Below are 26,869 nucleotides of genomic sequence, written 5' to 3' on the forward strand. Positions count from 1 at the left end.
GGGCACCTTAAAGGGAACCTTAACCGTGAAGGAAAAAGAAAAAAAGTTACCTAAAGCCCCCCTGCAGCCGTCCTGTGCCCTCGCAGCTCCTCGAGTGTCCTCCGGTCCCCCGCCGTGGCTTAATTTTGTTTTCGGCCAGCAACGTGCCCTTTTCACCTTCCTGGCCGACAAGCACAAGCACAAACGTACTGCGCCTGACGTGCTTGACAGCGGGGAAGGCGAAGAGGAGGACCCGTTGTCGGGGGCCAACTGTCAGTCGGCTGAAAACGAAAGTAAGCCGCGGCGGGGGACCGGAGGACACTCGAGGAGCTGCGAGGGCACAGGACGGCTGCAGGTGGCTGGGGAAGCCCCAGGTGACTGAAACGGTTTTTTTTTTCCCCTTCACAGTTAAGGTTCCTTTTAAAGAGGAGCTGTATCCAAGGATTGGCCCTTTATCCCAATCAGTAGCTGATGTCCCCTTTCCCATAAGAAATCTTTTCCTTTTCTCAAATAGATCATCAGGAGGGTCTGTATGGCTGATGTGGTGAAACCCCTCCCACAGTGTGATGTCATGACCATGGTCCTGTGGACCTCGTTGCATTATGGGAAATTATGGCTTTTTCCAACTGCCAAGCAAGCAGCATCTCCCTCTATGCATAGAACGCTCAGTAACGAACATTCCGTACAGATCACCTGGCAGAACTAAAGAGGTCACCACCTGTGACATTTCAGAATGTAAATCAGGGAGAGGAAAGATTTTACAATGGGCAAACACTGACTAAATAATCTATAAATGGATATTGTAAACAGTAAGCAATTTTATTCATGGTGCTCTTTTCACTACAGGTCCTCTTTAATAGGAGTGTGCCACCTGGTCTTAGGATAGGACCAGAATCTCCAAGATCGGAAGCCGCTAGCATTCTACCAATCGCAGTGCGTAACTATGTGGCCATTGATTCGCCATGGCTCAAAAAACGTCTGTCTCTCAGTTCCCGATATTTCAATCAAAATCAATTGATTGAAGACACTTTTTTTAAATGATTTTTGTTCCCAAGATTGTTTGGATTTATCGAATTTTTGTTTTATTAATGAAAACAAAAATTGCCTAGTGGCAATTTATAGGGACTTGAGTCTCAGGGGGCGGAGACCGCTGGAAAAATAGACTGAGGCACTGCAGTCCTAGCAGGGAAAATGGATGGCAGGGGGAGGAGTGATGGCAGGGGAGGAGCAAGCAGGTCGCTGCACTATTCCTAGGAGAGAATATGGGTGGTGGGGGAGGAGCAATGGCAGGGGGAGGAGCAAGCAGGTTCCTGCACTATTCCTAGGAGAGAAGACAGGTGGGTGAGGGGAGGAGTGATGGCAGGGGAGAAGCAAGCAGGTCGCTGCAGTATTCCTAGGAGAGAAGATGAATGGTGAGGGAGGAGTGATGGCAGGGGAGGAGCAAGCAGGTCTCTGCACTATTCCTAGGAGAGAAGATGAGTGGTGAGGGAGGAGTGATGGCAGAGGGAGGAGCAAGCAGGTCCTTGCACTATTCCTGGGAGGGAAGATGGGTGGTGGGGGAGGAGTGATGGCAGAGGGAGGAGCAAGCAGGTCCTTGCACTATTCCTGGGAGGGAAGATGGGTGGTGGGGGAGGAGTGATGGCAGGGGGAGGAGCAAGCAGGTCCCTGTACTATTCCTAGGAGGGGTGGTGAGGGGAGGAGGGGTGGTGAGGGGAGGAGCAAGCAGGTCCTTGCACTATTCCTAGGAGGGAAGATGGTTGGTGGGAGAGGGGCGATGGTGGGGGGAGGAGCAAGCAGGTCCCTGCACTAAGGAAAACTGCAGGAGTGGAGCGTGGAATAGCCGGGAATAAAGTATGAGGCAGCCATCTTTATCCTACATCTGTAGCTCTGCGGTTTTAAAAAACACATTGCTGCAATCGCAATTTTTTTCTTGCCGCGATTTTTATGCAAGTCAATGACAGCGTATCGCTAACGGTCAGCAAATATAGTGATCATTTGGTTATAGGTGGTGTCTAGTGGAGTGGTCAGCCAATAGCTTCTCATATCCCCTGAGCACACCAGAGACTCTCCCCCACCACGCCTCTCTGTTCTGTTCCTGCCCACCTTGGAATTGTTGGATTCCCAGCCTCCTTTTGGGGCAGCCCTCCTCTGTGCTGTATGTGCATGTGTGTATGAGTGTGTATAAAGTAGTTAAAGAACCAGCAAAGAGCATAGGACCTCTGCACGGTAGCCAGGGTCCCAGGCGACAGAGTACCTGTCACAAAAATGCATTTATGAAAATCTGAACCTTCATGAAAGTGACAATGCATGGATGTTCCATCAGCCTGGGGCTGGCCAATACTGGTCTTTAATTCTATGGTTTTCTGAGTCTGGGGTGGCATGCAGCAGTCTGGTTGTCATGCTACGATTCTTGGGATGAGTAGTTGGGGGAGAAGTGGTCACAAGAGAGCTCCAATCTGTATTGAAGCAATCAGTGGTATTTCAGCTCCATGTACCGTCTGGTTGGCTGGTGAGAAACCAGAAGAAGGCCGTCCAAGGTGGTGAGTATATAAGAATTTTGGAGGGTGGAGTTTTAAGTTAGTTAGGGAGACAGGGGTAAGCTAGAATGGCAAGAGAGGGGGGGGGGGGGAGTGGGGTTAGCCAGAATGGCCAGAGAGGGAGGGGCTAGCCAAAATGGCCAGAGAGGGAGGGGTTAGCCAGAATGGCCAGAGAGGGAGGGAGTAAGCTAGAACTGCCAGAGAGGGAGGGATTAAGCTAGAATGGCCAGGGTGGGAGGGGTTAGCCAGAATGGCCAGGGTGGGAGGGGTTAGCCAGAATGGCCAGGGTGGGAGGGGTTAGCCAGAATGGCCAGAGAGGGAGGGGTTAGCCAGAATGGCCAGAGAGGGAGGGGTTAGCCAGAATGGCCAGAGAGGGAGGGGTTGGCTAGAATGGAGAGGGGGGTAGGAGGGGTTAGCCAGAATGGCCAGAGAGGGAGGGGTTAGCCAGAATGGCCAGAGAGGGAGGGGTTGGCTAGAAGGGACAGAGAGGGAGGGGTTAGATAGAATTACCAGAGAGGAAGCCTTAGGCACAGAATGACCTCCACTGAAATGCCCAGGAGATATAAGAACCTATTTGGTGAATTCATACACCACCATCACGTGTGAAAAACAAATTATTAGCATTGAGTGGCCCAAGAACTCCTTATTCCCGGCTATCACACAAGCAGACTTGAGATATCCCCAAAACTTATTGCACCATTTTTCAAATCAAGGAAAATAATTATTGCTTCTCATCTCCAAAACGTCTGGATTTAAAAAAAAACACACAAAAAAAAAAAACTTGGATTTCTGCTCAATCGCAACATGCAAATCAACCGCAATTTCTGCACATTCAATAGTCACTACACGTCCTCTAATTAAGGCATCAGTCCATGCAGCCAGGAGGAAAAAATAAATCATCTTAAGTTCTAAAAAAAGCAAGAGTTGCACGTCAGCGCGCTGGGAGGAGTTTAAATAAATAACGGCGTCGCGTAAGGAGGTGCCTGCGCGAATCGCTGCGGGTGTGCAAGCACCAATCTCCATTAACCAGAGAAAGTAATTCTCCACGGATCTGAAAAAAAATCAGAACGTTAAAGAGTCTCTATTCCCTCATGGAGGTCAAGTATAAAAACGTTGGATAGTGGCCTTTTTACCATGGAGTCTCTGTTCAATACGAAGTCCATCAAACCCTGTTTTTGTTTTGTTTTTTTAAACCTATTTGCTCCATTCTACTAGGAGACTAACAGTGATGAGAGTGCAGAGGCACCCCGTAAAGTGGCTAGTGTCCAGGTCCAGGCAGGAGGTGTCACGTGACCACGTAGAGTTCCTCGCGGTCCTCCTTACAGATCTTGTAGTGGCAGTCCAGCAGCTGTGACCACTGCCACGCCTTTGTGTTTTTCTCCCGAGGTGGGAGCAGGAAGGCCACGCTGGAGGCCACCATGATGTGCCACAGGCTGTGAGTGTAGTAGTAGTTGGCGTTGGTCTCTGCGAAGACGTAGACCGAGATGGCGGTGAGGGCCAGGGCGACTCCTGGCAGGAGGAAGAAGACCCATCGCTTCCAGCTGGGAGGGTAGCAGTGCCGGCGGCGGACCCCCCGTATTGTCTGAAATGGATAAAAGAGGACAGGTGTCAGCAGACGGCGGGTGGAAATCCAGCTATTGTGTGCTTCAATTTCTTCAATGAAAATCAAGTAATGAATATACAATGGCCTCAATTCTGGTAGCTATGTGAGGTAAATATTTTTTTGTAGGTAAAATATCTCATGAGGTATTTTCCTCTTTTTATAGCAATTCTGAAAGATTTTTCCTCATTTCTGAACATGAGGTAAACATGAGGTAAATGCATAAAGTGAGGTAAACCATGAGGTATTTCAGAGGTAAGCTTGCAGTAAATAAATAATATTTAATTGTCTTCCATAAGTTAGGATAGTCTTTGGAAGATACTTTTTTTGAGGGGGGGGGGGGGGGGGGGTATTTGATTATGTAACGACCTATGACAAGTATATTTATAGGCATCCCTTTTATTTAAAAAAATCCAGTAAATATTTGTAGTTTTATTTCTACTATTCTTTTCTATTACACAGCCTGAATAGGAACAATACTAAAACAGCAATAGGAACTCCACTAAAACTGGAAAATCCATACAAATTGACTTTACCTCCAGGTACAGGCAGGTCTTAAACTGATCGGTAAATTATGCGCTAACACGCCCCCTAATTTCCATGAGAATAGCTATTTTCGGTAAAATTACCTCATAATTTACCTCATGAGGTAAAACATGACTAAAACTTTCCAGGATTGCTAAATGAAATGACCTCACATGAGGTAATTTGTTTGATAACCCTACCAGAATTGAGGCCAATGTGCTTCCAGCTATAAAAAAAAAAACAAAAACAAAAAAAAAACAAAACAGTTGTATACCCTTTCCACAGAGATCTCTTAAAAACGTAACTTTATAGTAAAATTGTTCCCATAACATGACTGGGAGAGGGGAAACAAAATTCAAGGTAAGGCTATATAAATCCTCACACTGTAGGTAACCCCTCTTTCCAAGACTATCTTATCTAAACACACATCACCCACCATACAATCCAACATGTTTCGCCCCGTAAGATAGGGGCTTTGTCAGGGGTACTATCACAAAGTGCTACACAGACATTATAAATACATTAGACATGGGAAACAAAAACCAGCAAGTGTGTCACAGCCTCAGGGCTATTAAGAAAGGCTAACCTAGTGTGCTGCTCTGTCTCAACTTATAAATGATCAAGGAAGGTGAGGAACAGGCGTCCGTCCTCCCTGGGACACTCCCCCATGTCCATCAGGCTTCCCCTGGGTCCTAAAAGCCACCACCTGAGCGCGCTATTCAGTCAACACACAGACAGGGTCCCATACACATACAATCTTTTTTGGGGGGCTCCCAGGTTACCCAACATTGCATCTCCGATGCGCCGATGTGACTGCGCTTGGATTGGGCTTGTATACAAGCCACGGGCTTCAGCATACAGCCAATCAGAGCATCTCTGTGAGTGGAGCCCTTTTGATTGGCTGCCAGACATGCGACACTGCGATGATGCGACAAGCCTGTGTGATGCAGTCCTGTTACTTTGCATCTATATCCCTGGACCCTTTATGTGGCAGCAGAGAGGGATGGTATCCACGGGAAAAATATCAACTTTACTTACATTGTAAATATATAAATACAAAACTAAAATATAAAATGCTCTATCAAATGAACAAGTACCAGCATTGCTGATATTTTATAGCACACAAGTACTGTATATGTATTATGTACTAGTGTTGATGGATGTCCTGATTGTACTGTGTGTTAAACCACTTATATACCTACGGTCGCCACTACTGTCTATTTTGTATGTTGCTGTGTAAATAAATGATAACCAAGTCAGTGAAAATCTGCACAGTGGGAGAATGTTTTATTACCAGCCTGGCACCTCCAACTCCACCCAGCAGGGGTCACTGTCACACAGATGTCTATAGAAGGTCTATGAGAATACATCTAAGGCTAGGAATATACCATACATTTTTTCAGCAGATAGTTGGTTTGATAGATACTTTTCCGACAGGTCCAATCTTATTTTCGATTGTTTTTCTGATCGATTTCTCATAGAAGTGAATGGAAATGTATAAGAAAATCGATCGAAAATAAGATCGGACAGTAAATCGACTGAAAAATCTCATCGTGTATTCCCAGCATAAAGCTCAAACCCACCAGAAGATGTTCCTGCTGAATCTTTAATGACAAAACGACTATTTGCGCAATATCATGTAACTTCATTTAAAGAGACACTGTAAGAGACTTGGGCCTGCGCAGTAGAGCGGCCCGACAGCGATCGGCTATTTCCGCCTATCTCCGTGGGAAGAGCGGATACTGCGCCTGCGCTGGAGCCATGGGGGTAAATATTTACATCGCCGCCGCTCCGGGAGGATTTTCGCTGCCACCGTGGAACACGAGGAGGACGGGGGAAGCCTCAATAGGACCCGGAGGTTTCCCCCACCCGAGGCGAGTACCCCCCAGGGGAGGTTTTTTCGTTACAGAATTTCTTTTAACAAAGTATAATCAAACAAAGTTCACCAACTGCAGATTACACGCGACAATCGTTCGTTTTGAATGGCAGTCATGACGGATGCTGTCATGGACGGTTGTTCCAATCCCCATTGACCCCTGCGGCAATTACCACGATTGTTCAAAGTCGCGGTTCCGCCCGCCGTTGGTCCCCGCGGGATGCAATTGCAGAAGATGGATCGGTGGAACGATTGTTCGTCACATCTTTGCCGCATGTCAACCTTCCGAGGTCTTGTGGTGGGTATTCAGCTTAAAGGACAACTGTAGGGAGATTTATGTGGAGGCTGCCATATTTCCTTTTCAGCTATACCAGTTGCCTGGCTATCCTGCTAATCCTCTGCCTCTAATACTTTCAGCCATAGCCCCTGAACAAGCATGCAGCAGATCAGGTGTTTCTGATATTATCAGATCTGACAAGATTAGCTGCATGCTTGTTTCTGGTGTTATTCAGACATTACTGCAGCCAAATAGATTGGCAGGACTGCCAGGCAACTGGTATTGTTCAACAGGAAATGAATATGGCAGCCTCCATATCCCTCCGATTACAGTTGTCCTTTAAGAGCCGATTGCAATAAACACTGGCAGATCTTCTCCAACATGCCTAAAACTAATCCCTCTCTGATCGACCTCTCACACAGTCGTTTGTTTGCCATCGTGACAGATTACCAATGACTTGTTCTTGTGGGAGTTACCGTACATCCTCCACTCTCCTCAGAGCAAGAAGCTCGGCGGGGAGGTGAGTAGCAGGTCTGTACAGAGCTCGATCCATCGCTGGATTGCTGGGCTGCAGGAGGAAGCCCCTGGACCATACAGAGGCTATGCATGACTGAGGCATCTACTTTTTATCCCCATCTTTGTTTCATGTATGCCTTAAAGGAACACTATGGATTAACCATTTTTTTCCCCCCCAAGTAAGATAGGAAATGTTTGGAAAGTGCTGCTAAGTGTTGGTATATACATTTGAATCCTTATCTATTTGTTTACTGTTATCTAATTCATTTCACATTTTTCTGACTGCAGTCTGTTGTAATTCTGAGGGCAGAGAGAACCTTGAGGAGGGGGGGGGGGGGGGGGGGATTCCCTCACAGTGCATCTGTTAACCCTGTGTGTGCAGAGAACTCAGTCAGAGACAGGCAGAGCTTTCTCTCACAGAGAGCAGAGGAAATGTATCTTGTGTACAACATAAACATTTGTAATCGTATGTGTAAAACCTGATAGGCTTTTGTTTTCATATACCGTATATACTCGCATATATGCCGAATTTTTTAGCACAGAAAAATGTGCTCAAAAGTCCCCCCTTCGGCTTACATGCGAGTCAATGTCCCCCAGGTGCCCTCCCAAGTAGTCACTGTGGAGTGTAATGGATCGTGCAATGATCCCACACTCATGCGCTGCATCCCCGGCTGCCTTGTATGTCCCTGCACGTCCGCGGCAACAGAGAGTGTAATCCAGCATTACAACTGACCTGTGTGCCCTGGGTTGTAGCAGAGGCAGAGACGTTGTCACTACTCCACGGACGCACAGTTTAAAACAGATTCTCCACTTCCTCCAGGGCTCCCGCTGTGTCCATTTCCGTGGCGTTAGAGAAGCAGTGCGTGTATCAGAGTCACGTGCAGCTCTGGGGATTCCCTTGTCTCTGTCCCGCTCGCTGTTTCTCAAGGCGCCACTAGATGGCGTCATATCAGACACAGCAAACGGGACAGAGAGGCAAGGGAATCCCCAGAGCTGCACATGACTCTGATACACGCACTGCTTCTGACTAACACCACGGACATGAACACAGCGGGGATACCGGGAGGAAATGGAAACTCTGTTTTAAACTGTGCATCAGCGGAGCAGTGATGAAGTCACTCTCTCTGCTACAACCCAGGGGACACAGGTCAGTTGTAATGCTGGATTACACTCTCTGTTGCTGCGGGGGTTCAGGGACATAAGGGAGACGGGGAGCAGTAAATGAGTGTGGGGTCACTGCACGATCCCTTACACAAGTCAGTGTCCTTGTCCTGGCCTGTCAGTCAGTCCAGTCGACATGTGGTGTTCCTTATCCTGCTAGCCAGACACTCCAGTCCACTCTTGTTATGGTTGTCCCTGTCATGCCAGCCTGCCAGTCCAGATGTGTTGTCCTTATCCCTATCCTGCTAGCCAGACCCTCATTTTAATCATATGAAGGCTTGAAGAGGTACTGAACTCAGAACTTACTTTCTATTTATATTGTGGAGGGGGCCATACTGGGGGAGGGGGGCTTATATGCGAGTCAATTACTTTTTCCAGTTTTTCAATTGAAAAGTGGGTACCTAGGCTTATATGCGAGTATATACGGTAACTGCTTCAATATTGCACTGTTCTTAGCATGTCAGAGATTCACCTCTGCAAATGAGACATTCCAAACGTAGCTAAAATCTACACACAATGAGTGACAGCTTTTGCCTCTGATATCTTACATGAAAAGTAGGGAAATGTCTACACAGCTACTTAGACATTATTTGTACACTTATTTTAGCACACTTGGTTTGATAGTGTTTCTTTAAAGCAAATGACAAATGTTCATCTGATTTAGCACCCAATCCAATTAAACGACATGGGGCATTGGTTAATGTGAAGGAGACGCCCCCTCAGGCAGCCATGTTCAGTAATACTATTAAAGGGGCACTATGGCGAAACATTTTAAAATATGTGCAAACAGACAAATAAGAAGTACATTTCTCCTAGAGTAAAATGAGCCATAAATTACTTTTTACCTATGTTGCTGTCACTTACAGTAGGTAGTAAAACTGTGACAGAACCAACAGGTTTTGGACTAGTCCATCTGTTCATAGGGGATTCTCAGCAAGGCTTTTATTCTTTATAAAGATATTCCCTAAAAAAGATTTAAACAATGATGCTGGCCAGCTTCCCTGCTAGCTACAGCTTTTTGGTAGTTGGACAGAGCAACTGCCATTCACTAAGTGCTTTTGAAATTAAATAAATCCCTGAGAATCCCCTATGAAGAGATGGGCTTGTCCAAAACCTGTCGGTTCTGTCAGATTTCTACTACCTACTGTAAGTGGCAGCAACATAGGAGAAAAGTCATTTATGGCTCATTTTACTCTGGAAAACATGTACTTCTTATTTGTATACGTTTGCATATATTTTAAATTTTACAGTTTTTTGTTGTGGTGCCCCTTTAACTAGTTACTCTCCAATACTACTAACTGACTGGCAGCAAACCTGAGACCTCTACTAGGGATAGTAAATGAGGAAAATTTAGAGCTGATGCAGCATTATGCAAAATTTTGTATGCAAATTTATTCAGCTTGAAAATAAACCATTCAAATCCTGCTGAGGTAAATTCTGATTGGTCCATTTTCAAGCTGCATTAAATTGCATACAAAATAAGGATAATCTTGCATTAACTTGAAATAATTTGCATCTCACTGCCCATCCCTCGCCTCCACCATTGAGGTTAGTGCTGAAGCTATTGGCCTTCATACGCACACAAAGCACCAGGCATGTCTAAGGGGGCTGATATTAATGCACAGGCTTCCTGCAGACAGAAGACCACCATGAAAGTAAATTAATGGCGTCAAGCAACGAATGCTACCCAGAGTACTACTTACTCGAGGCTTCCTCCAGCCCCTTGCAGCCGCTATGTCCTGCGCTGCAAAACTACTGCGCCTGCGCAGTACATTCAGGATCACGTGGAGGTGATTGACAGCAGCACTCGCGCAGGCGCAGTAGAGAACAACCTAGCGGTTATCCTGCGCACAGTCAGGTACCGTGAGCCACCGGCCCTTCGGCGAGGGACCTACCGGCTGCCAGGGGCTGGAGGAAGCTCAGGGGAAGTAGTACTCTGGGTAGCATTAGTTGCTTGGCAACTCCTTTAAGAATAGCTACTTACCCATGCAATGACCATGATGATCAGCGCAAACAGACACGGCCCCAGCATGTTCCATATCCCTCTCCGGTCCAGCTGCATAGACATGGCAATCACCAGGGAGCCCAGAATAAAGAGGACCTGTCACAGGAAGAATCACAGAATGCCTTAGTATACAGAGAATATAAACCTGAAAACAAAAAATAGCCAGCAAGAATCACGATTCATGAAACATCAAAGCACACCTGTCCCGAGGCAGAGGCACCAGAGCCAAGCACAGGGGACGGGGGGAACCCTGACGACCACAGGCTGCATCAAGCCTCAGCTTAAGGTAACCTAGCTCACCGTGACTTTGATTCAGTCCCCCCCATTCAAGGGCACGTTAACCACTGCATGCCATGGGCTAAAGGGTTCAAATGCACGCGTGCTCCAGTGTGCACCTTAGCAGAATAATCGCCATCAACGCCCCGATTGCACTTAAGAGGCACAAAATAGGGCGTTTATTATAAACCTCCATTTTTCAGGAAATTAAGGGGAGTGAATGGGAAGAGGAGGAAAGGGTAGGAGTGATAGGAGGGAACATTGCAGGAAGCCCGCCTCTTCCTGCCTTAAGTTTGACTTTAGCCACAAGTCAGATCTAAAATTGTTGTCTATATAGAGGATGCACAAAGCCAGGTAAGAACTTCCCAAAATGGAAGGTAAGCTGATACTGCTCTTTTTTGCAGCCTTGGGAACATACTCTGGAGTACAAACCTTCCAGAAACAGCAGCAAGCCCCACAGGTAACGCCTGGACTAATCCAGCGACTGGCACCAAACTTTACACACTCCTATCTGCCGGTATCTGATAGAAACACGGTGTAAAGGGGCCCATACACTGGCCGATTTCAGCCATCGATCAATTTACAGCCGATTTCGATTGATTTGATCTATCTGACAGTATGGAAAATCTAGGTGGATGGGCTGCTGGCAGCAGATCCATGGCCTATAGAGTTGCATTGGATCTAATGGTCCAATAATGCATTTAGATCGATTTTCTGTTCCTAGTGTGTGGCACACATCAGATAGATTCCTTTCAGATTCCTCTTGACATGCATCTGCCAGAAATCTGATGGTCGAATCTGCTGCAAATCTACAAGTGTATGGCCACCTTAAAGAGGAACTGTAACGACAAAACGGCCCCTGGGGGGTACTCACCTCGGGTGGGGGAAGCCTCAGGATCCTAATGAGGCTTCCCACGCTGTCCTCTGTCCCTCGGAGGTCTCGCTGCAGCCCTCCGAACAGCCGTGACGCAATATTTACCTTCCTGGCTCCTGCGCAGGCGCTCTGACGGCTCCGAAGTAGGCGGAAATACCCGATCGCCGTCGGATCTGCTCTACTGCGCAGGCGCAAGTCTCCGGCGCCTGCGCAGTAGAGCGGACCCGACTGAGATTGGGTATTTCCGCCTCCTTCGGAGCGAAAGCAGCCACAGTGCCCCCGCTGGAGCCAGCAAAGGTAAATATTGAAGCTACAGTCGGCACAGTCGCCGGCTGTTCGGAGGGCTGCAGCGAGACCCCCGTGGGACAGAGGACGGCGTGGGAATCCTCATTAGGATCTGGAGGCTTCCCCCTCCCGAGGTGAGTACCCCCCAGGGGAACTTTTTGTTGTTACAGAGTCTCTTTAAGACGTTAAAGGACACCTGAACTGAGAGGGCTACAGAGGCGGCCATATTTATTTCCTTTTAAACAATACCAGTTGCCTGGCTATCCTGCTGGTCTATTTGGCTAAAGTAGTGTCTGAATCACACACACGAGACAAGCATGCTGCTAACCCAGCTAGACTTCAGGTCAGAAACATTTGATCTGAGCAGAGGATCAGCAGGACAGCCAGGCAATGTGCATTATTTAAAAGGAAATCAGTATGGCAGCCTCCATATGCCTCTCACTTCAGTGTACTTAAAGAAAAATAATATTTATTAAATCTTGCAGTTTTGCTTTAAAGGACACCCGAAGTGACGTGACATGATGAGATAGACATGTGCATGTACAGCACACAAATAACTATGCTGTGTTCCTTTTTTCTTTCTCTGCCTGAAAGAGTTAAATATCAGGTATGTAAGTGGCTGACTCAGTCCTGACTCAGACAGGAAGTGACTACAGTGTGACCCTCACTGATAAGGAATTCCAACTATAAATCACTTTCCTAGCAGAAAAAGGCTTCTGAGAGCAGGAAAGAGATAAAAAGGGTCAATAGTTCATAGATTTTAGCTCTGGCATACTTCAATGAATGTGTCATTGAGCAAATACAATAAAACAGTTAAAACTTAAAAAGTAGATTTAAACATAAAATAGAACTGTGGAATATCTTAAAAAGTCATTTTTAGGAGAAGGAAGATAGATACAATCGTTTATTTCATTTGTTCATTTTCGCTTCGGGTGTCCCTTAAATAAATAAAAGGTACAAGTGATTTCAGCTTCTCTGGGATCACCTGCAACGTTCCCACTTACGTATTTGAGTGGCTTCTTCAGCCTGGCCATACACAGGATGGTCACCCAGATGGCAACGACTGAGCCAAAGAAGTCGCAGAACTGCAGCGTGTCGTAGTCCATGATACACATCACCGTCACTCCGGGCTGGTCACAGGCGTGATAGAACTGTAACAACAAAGCAGAATATGGGGGAAACGGCAGAAACACGAAGGGAGGGCAACATGGGCAGCTGCCTAGGGTACAGCAAAGACAAGGGGATGCAACAGCATATCTAAAGGGGAGGGGAACTAAGAATACCCATCAGATCTACTTACAAGAGGATTTGTCTAATCCATAAAGGTTATTGTATTCCAAACCTAAATATGGGTTTTTAAATATTAAAGACTACTTCCAGTATATAAGGCCGTGTCTAGAACCTGCAGGGGGAGGTAGAGATTGGGGCGGTCTCAGGGTTACTTCCTTTCCGGATTGGCTGTAATTTATTACTCAGGTGACGCTCTTCTGACCTCCAATAACTTTTTCCAACGTTTCCCAAAGCTCTTAGGCCAACCCCCACCCCATGTTGAAGTGGCCCGCCCCTAGCTCAGTAGCCACCAATCAGGCCGCAGCTGACGAGCTCAGGGCGGGCCGTGGCATCACAGGGGGGTGGCAAACGTGGGGGGTGGCCAGAGCTTTGGCAGAGTTTTGAAAACGTGAAACGGCTGCTGTTCATAGTGGAGGGGCGGAGTGATCACCTGTCTTAACGAATCAGGCGCACTTTCCATTGGCTTCAGTTGCATTGCAGCAGCCTTTGCATTTGAAAAATGCATTCTCATTCAGTTGCATAAGAATTGCAGCCAAATCGGCGTGGTCAATTGTATTATGATTTTGCAGCCATATTCAGTTAAATGAATAAAAATGTATTTTTCAAATTGCAAAAGCTGCAAAAATGCAACACAAACGCAGCTAGAGGAAATAGGGCATTACGGCTATACAGGTAGGTAATTTAACTCTGAGATCACCCGGTCCAGCATCGTTAAGACATGTCAGGCTCTGTCTTTTCTACCAGAGGTATTCTTTGAAGGACCACCATCGTGAAAAATTGTAAAATGTAAAATACATGTAAACACACACAAATAAGAAATACATTTCTTCCAGAGTAAAATGAGCCATAAATTACTTCTCTCCGATGTTGCTGTCACTTACAGTAGGTAATCTGACAGAAACCGTTTTAGACCAGTCCATCTCCTCATGGGGGTTTCTCAGCATTGTCTATTTTTTTATAAAGACGCTCCCTGAAAAAGATTTATACAAAGATGCTGGTCCGCCTCTGTTCTCACTGAACACTTTCCTTGGCAGTTGGACGGAGCAACTGCCATTTACTAAGTGCTTTTGAAAATAAATAAAACCCTGAGAATCCCCCAAGCGGAGATGGGCTGTTCTGTCAGTTCTGTCAGATCTTTACTAACTACTGTAAGTGACGGCAACATAGGAGAAAAGTACTTTATGGCTCATTTTACTCTGGAAGAAACATACTTATCTGTATATGCTTAGGTGTATTTTAAATTTGACAATACTCGCAATACTGGTCCTGTAAAAATAAAAATGTAGTAAAATATATGTGTACATATTTATAGGACGTACATTTGTTCTGAAGTCCAGTGAATCTGTCTAATGCTGGGCATAGACGGTACGTTTTTTCTTATCAATCAAGCCGCTGATGGCTCGATTGATAATTTCCGACGTGTCCGATTCCCGGCTCGATCCCCACAGGCGGACAATGGGTAAAAACAAAGCGCAGATAAGGAAGTGCCCGCGGGGACGAGCAGGGATCGATCTGCGCGCACGAGCAGTGACGTGCCGCCATCGATACCGGCGCATAAACTAACCGTGTATGTCCAGCATAAGAGCAACAGAGACAGTAAAAAAAAGCATATCTGACAGAGGTGCTAAGCTCTTGACGAGAACGCACGAGTTTTTGTACTCCATTTTATTGCCTGATGAAGTGGGGTATGCCCACGAAACGCGTTTCACCCACCTGAAGTATGTAAATAAACTACTTAATTGTTGAATTAATCAACAGCATCTGGGGTTTTGTTTTTGGGGGGGTCAAGTCCACCATTAACCCCCCAGTGTTCTTTTTAAACCAAATTGTATCTCCTTTTATACTTCTGGCGCCTCTGTACAACTCCACAATTCCAAGGTGATCTCAAGGAAGCAAGCAAGCGGAAAACTATCCAATGGGGACAGACAGCGACCTTCCAAAACTTTAATGCCCCCCTTTCACACTCTTTAAAAAAAACTTTTTACAAAATTACTCCTGCCGTGTGGTAGATACAACCCTGGCTTAGGGAGGCCAATTAAAAAAAAAAAAAAAAAGTTGCAAAGAAAATTAAGGCTACACGGAGAGCTAAAGTATCTGCCTGGAGAAGAGCAGCCAATCAGAGTATTTGTTTTGACAGCTGAAATCTGGCTGTTTGCTCCAGGCAGCTACACCACTTTAGCGCCAGTTAAGTTTTGCATTTCTGTTGATAATCCCTCCCCCGAGGAGACAGACATACAGTATATCCCTCCTCCCAGGAACAGGAAAAGCACTAAAAGATTCCGTACCGTGGAGAAGAACATGGTGTAGGCATAGACCGCGGCTTCCACAAAATACAGGTTGTAAACGGCCACTGCTATGGTGGGCACAAAGATAAGATTGCTGAGCGTTAGCAGGAGCGTGGCGGTCAGCTGCTGGGCCACGGAAAGTGCGTTCCGGCCATCTGTACAACTCCAGCCGGCCCAGCCTAGAAGGACAAACACAGGGAAAACATACGCTTTTATCACAGTATACTAAGTTGTAGTACTCCTGCTGTATCATTATCCTTATCTATAGGGTGCATCTTATTCTACAGCATGGAAATTTAACATCAGATAACAAATAACCAGTCACCTAAATGCACAGAATACACTATCAGCCTATAATATAGTGCAGCTCCCCCTGGTGGTCAGACCTGGACTCCACAAGACCTGTGAAGGTGTCCTGCGGTATCTGACTATATATCTATAATACATTTAATACACTATCAGCCTATAAGGCATCTTAAATTGGACCCAAATTAAAAATACAAGATTTCAGAAATAAAATCTATTTTCTAAATTATAATAAATAGCAGCTTTTTTTCAGCTGCATGATGAGAAATATAAAATATTTTACATTTATTGGAGAAACCCCTCCCTTCCTTTCAAATTGCCGGGACAGAATCCGACAGACTGGAAGAGGAGATAAAAAACAAAAACAAAAACACAGGCTGCTACTGATGATGTCACAGGGGAGGTGATCTCAGCTAACGTGAGATTTCACATAGACAACGCCCCTGTGAGGGAGGGGAGCTGATGACAAACACACCCATGATGTAAAACCTCCTACTAAGCTCAGAAGTAATGGCTGCCACCTGTATAACCCTAGTTATGAAAAGAGAAGGGTGAAAAGCATGCACTGAAATGCTCATAGGCTTGAAGGAGTGTTTATTTATCTTTGTATGTGTCAGAGTGCTGCAACTAAATATTTTGAATTAAAAAAAATGTTTGGTTTGGGTCCACTTTAATGACAGGTATTTATGCTGTATTTATGCTTATCTATGTTTTCCCTTTTGATGTTGCATGTATAAGACCTCTTGCACACTGCACGCAATTCCGATTCAGATTCCGCTTTTTAATCAGTTTTTACATCTGATTCAGATTCCGATTTGCAGTGTGCAGGAAGCAAACTGCAAATCGGAATCTGAATCGGATGTAAAAACTGATTAAAAAGCGGAATCGGAATCGCGTGCAGTGTGCAAGAGGCCTGAAGCTGTCTTTACCATCAGCCTGCAAGCATACAAGATTTAAGCCCGACGAAAGCTTGCTTATTCTTATTCTTTTTAGTTAGCCAATAAATGGTATCATCCCGACTTAAAACTTCAGCCTATAATATAGTGCAGCTCCCCCTGGTGGTCAGGCATGGACTCCGCAGACCTGTGAAGGTAAGCTGTGGTATTATTATTATTTATTATTATTTAGTATTTATATAGCGCCGACATATTACGCAGCGCTGTACAATGTATATATATATCTTGTCACTAACTCTTCCTCAAAGGAGCTCACAATCTAATCCCTACCATTGCCATATGTCTATATTATGTAGTGTAAGTACTGTAGTCTAGGGCCAATTTTTTTTTTTAGGGGGAGCCAATTAACTTATCCGTATGTTTTTTTTTGGAATGTGGGAGGAAACCGGAGTGCCCGGGGGAAACCCACGCAGACACGGAGAGAACATACAAACTCTTTGCAGATAGTGCCCTGGCTGGGATTCGAACCGGGGACCCAGCGCTGCAAGGCGAGAGAGCTAACCACTACGCCACCGTGCTGCCCCACTGTCTGGCAGTGAGGCACATGCAATAAACCATGTTAAAGTGGAGCTGAACTCTTGCACAGGACAGAAGGAAAACAGAAATGTACCCTGTATGTATTTAGAGAGTTTAGCCCATCTAACTCCCCTCATCTGTGACTAATCACAAGTGTTATTTGATTTCTCAGCTGTGTCAGCTCAGGAATCTACTCTGCTGTGGCATGGCAGCTAATTTGTAAACACAGGATGTTAACCCTATGACTGCTTCCATGAAAGCAGGAAGTAGACACTGCAGATTTATTGCAGGACTTGTATCAGCTGTAACAAATAATATTTTTCTGTAAAGGTTATTATGCTGTTGCTTATCTTTTAGAGCAGAGAGGAAGTTCTGAGTTCAGGTCTGCTTTTAGCAGAATGTGTTTTAAAAGACAACTGAAGTTAGAAGAATATGGAGACTGCCATATTAATTTCCTTCTAAACAATACCAGTTTCCTTGCAGACCTGCTCATCCATTTGGCTGCAGCAGTGTCTGAATCACACCCCAGAAACAAGCATGCAGCTAATCTTGTCAGAGCTGACAATGATGTCAGAAACACCTGATCTGCTGCATGCTTGTTCAGGGGCTGTGGGTAAACGTATTAGAGGCAGAGGATCAGCAGGGCTGCCAGGCAACTGGTATTGCTTGAAAGGAAATAAATATGGCAGCCTCCATAACCCTCTTGTTAGAGTTGTCCTTTAAAGGATACCCGAAGTGACATGTGACATAATGAGATAGACATGGGTATGTACAGTGCCTAGCACACTAATAACTAGGCTGTGGTCCTTTTTTCTTTCTCTGCCCGAAAGAGTTAAATATCAGGTGTGTATGTGGCTGACTCAGTCCTGACTCAGACAGGAAGTGACTACAGTGTGACCTTCACTGATAAGTAATTACAGCTATAAAACACTTTCCTAGCAGAAAAATGGCTTCTGAGCGCAAGAAAGAGATACAAAGGGGAATTTCTTATCAGTGAGGGTCACACTGTAGTCACTTCCTGTCTGAGTCAGGACTGAGTCAGCCACTTACATACCTGATATTTAGCTCTTTCAGGCAGAGAAAGGGAAAAAAAAAAAAAGGACCAGCCTAGTTATTTGTGTGCAGGCACTGTACATACACATGTCTATCTCATGTCACATGTCACCTCGGGTATCCTTTAAAGGACAACTGTAACAAGAGGGTTATGGAGGCTGCCATATTTATTTCCTTTCAAGCAATACCAGTTGCCTGGCTGTGTGATGTCACTCCAGTGCAGCTCCGCCCCCTGCACAGATGCTGCTTGTATGAGACATGTCTGCACAGCCTCGGCCCTACAATTGTTGGGCAGCACTGACTGAGCACGGTCCTTGAGGTGACTGGTATACGGGAACGTGGGGTGACTGGCAGACGGGAGTGACGGGTGTAACAGATCATTTGATGTACATGGAAGGAGAGAATTCCTGAGTGATGATTGCAGCAGAGAAAATGACTCAGAGAAAAGGCAGAATGCAGCGATGACAGAAACAGAACATCAGTATAATCACAGGAGTCTGACAGACTCCTCCCCTTTCTCACTCTCCTTACCAGCTTTGCAGCTGCAGGCGGCGTAGAGGTACCCATTTCTCCGGAGCAGTCGGCATTCGCCGTACGGGCCGCAGTCATCCAGGCAGGGGCTGAGGTAGGCCGACACGATTACTCTGGCTGTCTGCTGTTGGCAGACGCTGAAATATGAGAAAAGAAGCAGAAATGTAGTAAAATTACAATAACGTACATATAATATACATACCATACAACGTACATATAATGTACATACAATACAGTAACATACATCTACAATCTACAAACAGTACAGACACAGCCGGGCATGAAAGCACACACACGCAAGCGGGCCCATTCTTCCTGCATGCTGGTCCACTGCCGTCCCCTCTGGGAAACGGTCTGCCAGTGGACCTCATGTGGACTGAGCCCAATAGATGAACAAATGAGTAAGAGAAGTAGTGGCAGTTAGAAGTCTTGTCAGGTAGAGGAGATAAAGTGAAGAGGGGGATCCCTATCTCCCCATTACAGAGGAAATGCCATCAGATATTGAAGATCAGCAACAGAGGCATCATAACAACCTTCATAATAATGTGTACATCAAAACCGCTCCGACCCATCATGGCCTGAGCTCCACAAGACGTCAAACACCTATAACAGTGCAGCTCCCCTGGTGGTCAGGCCTAGACGCCACAAGACCTGTGAAGAGGACCTGTGGTATCTGACTATATATTTATGATACACAATCAGCCTATAATATAGTGCAGCTCCCCCTGGTGGTCAGGCCTGGACTCCACAAGACCTGTGATGGTGTGCTGTGGTACCTGCCTATATATCTATAATATATTATCAGTACTGGGAAGGGGAACTGTGGTATCTTACTACATATCTATAATATATAATACACTATTAGCCTATAATATATCTTTAAGTGACAAAGTGAAAATGTCCATATTTTTCTTTAACACCTGTATACTTTATGTTGTAAAAGTCACAGAAATGTCTATTTCTAAATATAGGGCAGCTCCACATTTGATACAAGGCTGGGAACCCCCCTCTTCACTTGGGATCGTCCTCATGACAAGAGCCATCAATTCGCTGCAGTAACTGGCGGCACAGCAGCTGTGTGAAGCAACAACTGACAGCAGAATTATCAAAAAGCTTCTGTAGTGCAAATAACCTAATGCAGATAATTACAGTACTTTTTTTTTTTTACAATGTTCATTTACAGATTTTGTAGTCAGTGTTGCCCATTGTAAAATCTTTCCTCTCCCATATTGACAGCAGCAGCAGCCCTGCAGAATGCTCGGTTACTGAGAGTTCTGCAGCCAATACAAAACATACCTGATCTCCCAGAGTGCTTGAGGGGAGGAAATTCTGCATAGCTAAATAGCCTAGGCTGTGACATCACTGGGAGGGTGCGGCTACATACCAATTTTCAGCATATATAGAGATATAGGAAGTGTTTTTGATGCTGAATCCAGAATAACTGAACATAAAAGTGGGTATCCTGATTAATTTACTGCATTCCACTATACAGGTAGTCCCTGACTTACGAAAGACCCGCCGATACGAACAGCATGGATTTTCTGTTTCAATGAGAACAAGTAAAAAAAAGTAAAATAAAAAGGCAAAATCGGACTTGTAGTTTAAGAAAATCTATTTAAAAAAAAAATCAAAGAAAAAATGGCTTTTAAACTTTTATAAGCTGGCACAGAGGGCAGAGGTTACACAGAGGGGGACACTGGAGACACACAGGGCAGAGGTTACACAGAGGGGGACACTGGAGGCTTAGAGGACAGAGGTGACACAGAGGAGGTACAGGGGACAGAGGTGACACAGTAAGGGACACAGGTGACACAGAGGAGGTACAGGGGACAGAGGTGACACAGAGGGGGACACAGGAGGTACAGGGGACAGAGGTGACACAGAGGGGGACACAGGAGGTACAGGGGACAGAGGTGACACAGAGGGGGACACAGGAGGTACAGGGGACAGAGGTGACACAGAGGGGGACACAGGAGGTACAGGGGACAGAGGTGACACAGAGGGGGACACAGGAGGTACAGGGGACAGAGGTGACACAGAGGGGGACACAGGAGGTACAGGGGACAAAGGTGACAGAGGACGGACAGGACACAGAGGGGGACACAGAGGAGGTACAGGGGACAGAGATGGCACAATGTTCCTACTTAATAAAATATTCAGGTCAAGAAACCTACAGTCCCCATCTCGTTAGTTAACTGGGGACTACCTGTATATCACAGCAGTGTCTCTGTAAGGCTCCCACTAACAGTACAACTTTTAGTAAATGTATTTTCAAGTGCATTAGGCTGATCGTATTGTAAGATAACAGAGAGTGCTTATCATTAGGAGCAGAGAGGACATTCTGAGTTCAGGTGCGCTTTAAGCGGGAGGTTTATGAAGTGTCAGGATCCTGGCCAGGAAACGCTGGCCGCTCTGTTGCCGGGCGGCCGGGGCAGTGTGGGAACGAGACGCTGCGACACGTCTCACTGTTGACACAAAGAGAAAGCGCAATGTTTGCTGGATGACAAGTGACGTCGTGGTAACCGCAGAGCCAGGTGTCTCAGCTCTGCAGAATGAAATCCATTATTCATCAGCCTCGTCCGCTAACACGCTGCGCGCCTCGAGTGTTACGGGGATCTGCAGTCTCTTTGTTCCTTCACAAGGATGGAACAGACCGAACGCGACTCCAGGAAGCAAAATAAACAGATAAGGGTGACCTGCACCTCTCTGATGCTTCCTTGTCACCCGTGGGAGAACGCGAGACTCTGAACCCCCGCTCTTATAGGGATAGCCCACTTTTGTTAAGAGATATGCAGTCCCTCCATTACAGGCGTACAGCTAAATAAAAGGCATAGCATACTGGTTAAAGAGAAACCGTAACCAAGAACTGAACTTCATCCCAATCAGTAGCTGATACCCCCTTTCCCAGGAGAAATCTATTCCATTTATCAAACGGATCATCAGGGGGCGCTGTATGGCTGATATTGTGGTGAAACCTCTCCCACAGTGTGATGTCATTACCATGGTTTTGACATCACACTGTGGGAGCCTTGTTGTATTGTGGGAAATAACCGCAAAAAAAAAAAAAAAAAAAAAGCAAGCAGCATCTCCTTCCACTGACATCTCCTGCATGCAGTAAAAAATTCACCGTGTGATAAATGTCAGAATGTAGGGAGAGGAAAGACTTTACAATGGGCAGACACTGACTAAATCAATTATACATAATTATTGTAAAAATAAAGCACTTTTTTATTACATTATTTTGACTGGATTTTCACTTTAAGGGCCCTGCCTCTGACACAGGACACCTGGGTTCGAGTCTCGGCTCTTCCTGGTCAGTAAGCCAGCATCTATTATGTAAGGAGATCTTGGGCAAGACTCCTTAACACTGATACTGCCTATAGAGCGCGCCCTAGTTGCTGCAGCTCTGGCGCTTTGAGTCCAAGAGAAAAGTGTGATATAAAATGTTGTGTTTTGTCTATTTGCCAGGTACTGCTGATAATACAATATTAGTAATGTCGCTGATATTCTATCGCGCATGCCTGGCATGTGTGTACGAGGCTTGAAGTGCAACCGATACTCCATATTAAAAAAAAACAAAAAAAAAACAACTTAAAGTAACTGTTGGTCATAAAATAAAAAATCAATTCTTTATTTTTATCTGGTAAACAATATGGATGCTAACCAGGCAATCCAAATGTTGAAATCACTATTACTTTTCTTGTTGATAAATGATCATTCCCCAGTTTACCTGACTTATTTGGTACACACAAAATTTGGTACACAAAAAGGAAGTTGCAGGGCATGCTGGGTTGTCCTTTTTTGCTTCTCTACTTCCCCTCAGACTTAACTAATGCAGTCTGATTGGCTGAAGCCTCTTTCCCTCCTGTTTTCCCCTCCCACACCTCTGTTCCTCTCTGATTGGCCAATATTTCTCATGCTGAGACAATGCACTCTATAGTGGAGGGCGGGCAAAGCAGGCAGAGGAGAGTAAGGGAGGAAATGACATCAGGATTAGCTTCAAAATAGCCACAGTTAAAATGGTAATGCTAAGAAGGATTTTCTTTTTTTTACTGAAGCTAAAATAAAAAAGTGGACAGTGCAATACATATGTTATGTAGGTAGAGCAAGTATTTATCTTCTTATATTTGCGAGTTGGTTATTTTTCTGAGATAGTATGGCTGACAGCTCCTGTTTAAGAATAGGAATTCCTCTGAATCCTGCAGAGGCATCCTCCTGGCCCCACCGTGACCTCTGACCCCAGAATGTATCAGACAAGGGTTTTCTTGGATAGGTTTGCATGGCTCCCCAACGTATAGGAACACTGCATACATAGTGCGCCACCTTCAAGAGGATCCCAGGCAGCGGAAGAAGTCTGGAGGAGGATGTGGAAAGCATCTCGATCTACTTTGGTAATTTTTCAGTTTTTATTTTTTTTTATTTTGTACCTCCTTGGATTCTATTTGAAAGGACAAGTGAGAGAAATATGGGAGGCTGCCACATTGATTTCCTTTTAAAGTGAACCAGAGACAAAGCACCCTCATGTATTTTACCATATATATCAGTGGGAACATTAGAGAAAACACCTACCCTGCTCTGTTTCATCCTCACTGCTCAGCCTGCTTCTTTCAGCCCTGATAAAATCCCCCACTAAGCATTCAGTCTGGCTTTGCTCAGGAATCATTATAGCTCAGTCTGTCTTCTCTGATGTCTTTTCGAGTCCAAGCCTGCCCCCTTCTGGCTCTGTTATAATGACTCAGTTATATGGTAAAATACCTGAGGGTGCTTCGTCTCTGGTTCACTTTAAGCAATATCAGTTGAATTTACTATCCTGCTGATCCTCTGCCTCTAATGCTAGATACACACCATACAATTTTGTGTTAGATAGATGGTTCGATAGATCATTTCCGTCATGTCCGATATTTTCAATCGTTTTTCTGGTCAATTTCTCATAGAAGTGAATGGAAGTGAAGAAACAAGAAAATCGAGCGGGAAATTTAATGAAAAAACAAATAAAAAAAATCAAACGGAAAATCAACTGAAAAAACGCATCGTGTGTACCTAGCATAATACTTTTAGTCACAGACCCTGAACAAGCATGCAGCAGATCTTGTCAGATCTGACAATAATGCCAGAAACACTTGATTAGCCACATGCTTGTTTCTGGTGTTATTCAAACACTACTGCAGCCAAATAGACCAGCAGGGCTGCCAGGTAGGTATAGTTTAAAAGGGAAATAAATACTGTAGCCTCAATATTGTTCTTACTTCAGTTGTCCTTTAAAAGATTTCAAATGTTGGAGAGTGACTGATGTGTTTTGGAAGGGGATTCCAGAGAAGGGGTGAAGCACATGAGAAATCTTGTATAGATGAATGGAAGGAGGTTATTCTAGAGGAGGACAATAGAAGCTCATGTGCAGATCTGAGATTGCGGTTGGGTTGGTATCTGGAAACCAGTGAGGGGATGTACCGGGGAGAGAGATTGCGGAGAGCTTTATAGGTTATGCTGGGTACACACTATTAGATTTTCTGGCCGATTTGCTGTCAGATCGATTTCCGTTAACTCTAATAGGAAATCGATTGGAAAATGCTCGGAAATCGATCGGAAAGCAAATCGGACAGGTTAGAAATAATCAATCGGATAGTAAATCGGCCCGAAAATCTCATGTACCCAGCATAAGGGTTAAGAGTGAACTGAATTCTCTGGGTAAAGGGGCCCATACACTGGTCGATTTCAGCCATCAATTGATTCTGTAGAATCAATCGATTAGAAATCGATTCTATCAAATTCCCCATTCGATCAATTTGCGGCCAATTTCGATCGATTTGATCTGACAGGATGGAAAATCTAAGTCGAACTGCCGCTGGCTAGATAGATTCCCGTCAGATTCGACTTCACAGGCATCTGCCAGAACTCATAGGATGGTCAAATCTGCTGCAAATCTACAAGTGTATGGCCACCTTAATTGACAGCCAATGAAGAGGTTGGCAGAGAGAAGCAGCAGAGGAGGAGCGAGAAGAGATATGAATGAGTTCAGTACAGAGTAGAGTGGTGCCAGTCTATTGACTGTTCTATTCCCAGCGGCGCACATACCTGTCGTTTTCGGAGCACAGGAGCTGCATGGAGAGGTACCATCTGTCCGTCTCTGGGTAGGGGATATTGTGGGTCCCCCCATAGGCTGCTGCGTTCAGCTGGTAGGAATAGCCCTGGAAGAAAGCTATGGAGAAACAAACAGTCACATTATTATAATAATCCTTACAGTATTCACACAGCACTAGATTCTGCAGCACTATATGCAGGCCACACACACATTTTTAAGCTCGATTCCTAGCAGTTTATAGATATTGGCCATTGGAGTTTTCTTTCACGTCTGCCAGCAGTTAAGGTGATGACCTGCAGGCGTATGAGGGATCAAACAACATGAACTAATTACCCGGCGAGTATCAATCATTTCTTGATCTCTCTTTTTTTTTCTTCAACATCTCACTTTGCAATGTATTGATATATTTTTTTTTCCCCATACTACTATCTTTCGGTTAAGTTCCTCTTGAACCTTAACCCATTCGCGTTCCGTCGTTTTCACTTGAGAAATGTTCACCTCCCATTGATTAGCCTATAACTTTATCACTACTTATCACAATGAACTGATCTATATCTTGTTTTTTCTGCCACCAATTAGGCTTTCTTTGGGGGGTACATTTTGCTAAGAGCCACTTTACTGTAAATGTATTTTAACAGGAAGAATAAGAAAAAAACGGAAAAAATTATTATTTCTCAGTTTTCAGCCATTATAGTTTTAAAATACATGCCTCCATAATTAAAACTCATGTATTGTATTTGCCCATATGTCCCGGTTATTACACCGTTAAAATTATGTCCCTATCACAATGTATGGCGACAATATTTTATTTGGAAATAAAGGTGCATTTTTTCCGTTTTGCATCTATCACTATTTACAAGTTTAAAATTAAAAAAATATAGAAATATATCATCTTTACATTGATATTTAAAAAGTTTAGACCCTTAGGTAAATATTTACATGTTTTGTTTTTTTTATTGAAATTTTTTTTTTTTTTTATATTAACCTATTTTGGTTTCTGGACGTAGAAACTACGTCCAGAAACCATGTGCGCTACCGCGCGCCCCCGCAGCCGATCGCGCGCGTGCACGCGCACTCCCGGCCGCGGATTCGGTAGTCAGGGAATCAATATATCGGGCTATGAAGCCCGATTACTGATTCCTCTCCCCCGCTGAAAAAGCGACAGCTTCTCTCGGAAGCTGCGCCTTTTCTGGCCGTTCCCTTCCTGATGCGCCACTCTAAGCGTGTGTTACGCTTACAGTGACGTCATGTAAACAAACTCATGGCCGCCATCTTGTGGCCAAAAAGTAAAACTACACCTGAAAATGAAAATAAATTAAAATCAACACACATTTACATTATAAATCTATTGTTTACCCCCCACCCTCCCAAACTACCCAAATAAAAGGTTTACTATAAATAAAAAAAACCATTACAATAAAAAAAAAAAAAAACATGTAAATATTTACCTAAGGGTCTAAACTTTTTAAATATCAATGTAAAGATGAAATATTTCTATATTTTTTTTATTTTAAACTTGTTAATAGTGATAGATGCAAAATGGAAAAAATGCACCTTTATTTCCAAATAAAATATTGTCGCCATACATTGTGATAGGGACATAATTTTAACGGTGTAATAACCGGGAAATATGGGCAAATACAATACGTGAGTTTTAATTATGGAGGCATGTATTATTTTAAAACTATAATGGCTGAAAACTGAGAAATAATGAATTTTTCCATTTTTTTCTTATTCTTCCTGTTAAAATGCGTTTACAGTAAAGTGGCTCTTAGCAAAATGTACCCCCCAAAGAAAGCCTAATTGGTGGCGGAAAAAACAAGATATAGATCAGTTCATTGTGATAAGTAGTGATAAAGTTATAGGCTAATGAATGGGAGGTGAACATTTCTCTCGTGAAAACCACGGAACCTGAATGGGTTAAACATTTTATTTGGGTAGT

At 44.6% G+C, this 26,869-nt stretch overlaps 2 protein-coding genes across 2 annotated transcripts in view; one reads left to right on the top strand and one right to left on the bottom strand.

Moving 5' to 3' along the window:
- Positions 1–26,869, top strand: part of LOC137524086 (NXPE family member 4-like) — a 405,433-nt gene that overhangs the window by 202,956 nt on the left and 175,608 nt on the right. The window lies entirely within an intron of this gene.
- PGAP6 (post-GPI attachment to proteins 6) overlaps positions 333–26,869 on the bottom strand; it is an 87,932-nt gene continuing 61,395 nt past the window's right edge. Inside the window, exons 8-13 of the mRNA XM_068243574.1 lie at positions 24,921–25,044; positions 18,849–18,985; positions 15,487–15,665; positions 12,916–13,062; positions 10,456–10,572; positions 333–4,098 (exon numbers count right to left, since the gene is read on the bottom strand). Coding sequence (XP_068099675.1) covers positions 3,802–4,098; positions 10,456–10,572; positions 12,916–13,062; positions 15,487–15,665; positions 18,849–18,985; positions 24,921–25,044 — 1,001 coding nt within the window. The 3' untranslated portion in view covers positions 333–3,801. The remainder of the gene's footprint in view (positions 4,099–10,455; positions 10,573–12,915; positions 13,063–15,486; positions 15,666–18,848; positions 18,986–24,920; positions 25,045–26,869) is intronic.

This window comes from Hyperolius riggenbachi, chromosome 7 (assembly GCF_040937935.1).
Source record: "Hyperolius riggenbachi isolate aHypRig1 chromosome 7, aHypRig1.pri, whole genome shotgun sequence".
Classification (NCBI taxonomy): Eukaryota; Metazoa; Chordata; class Amphibia; order Anura; family Hyperoliidae; genus Hyperolius; species Hyperolius riggenbachi.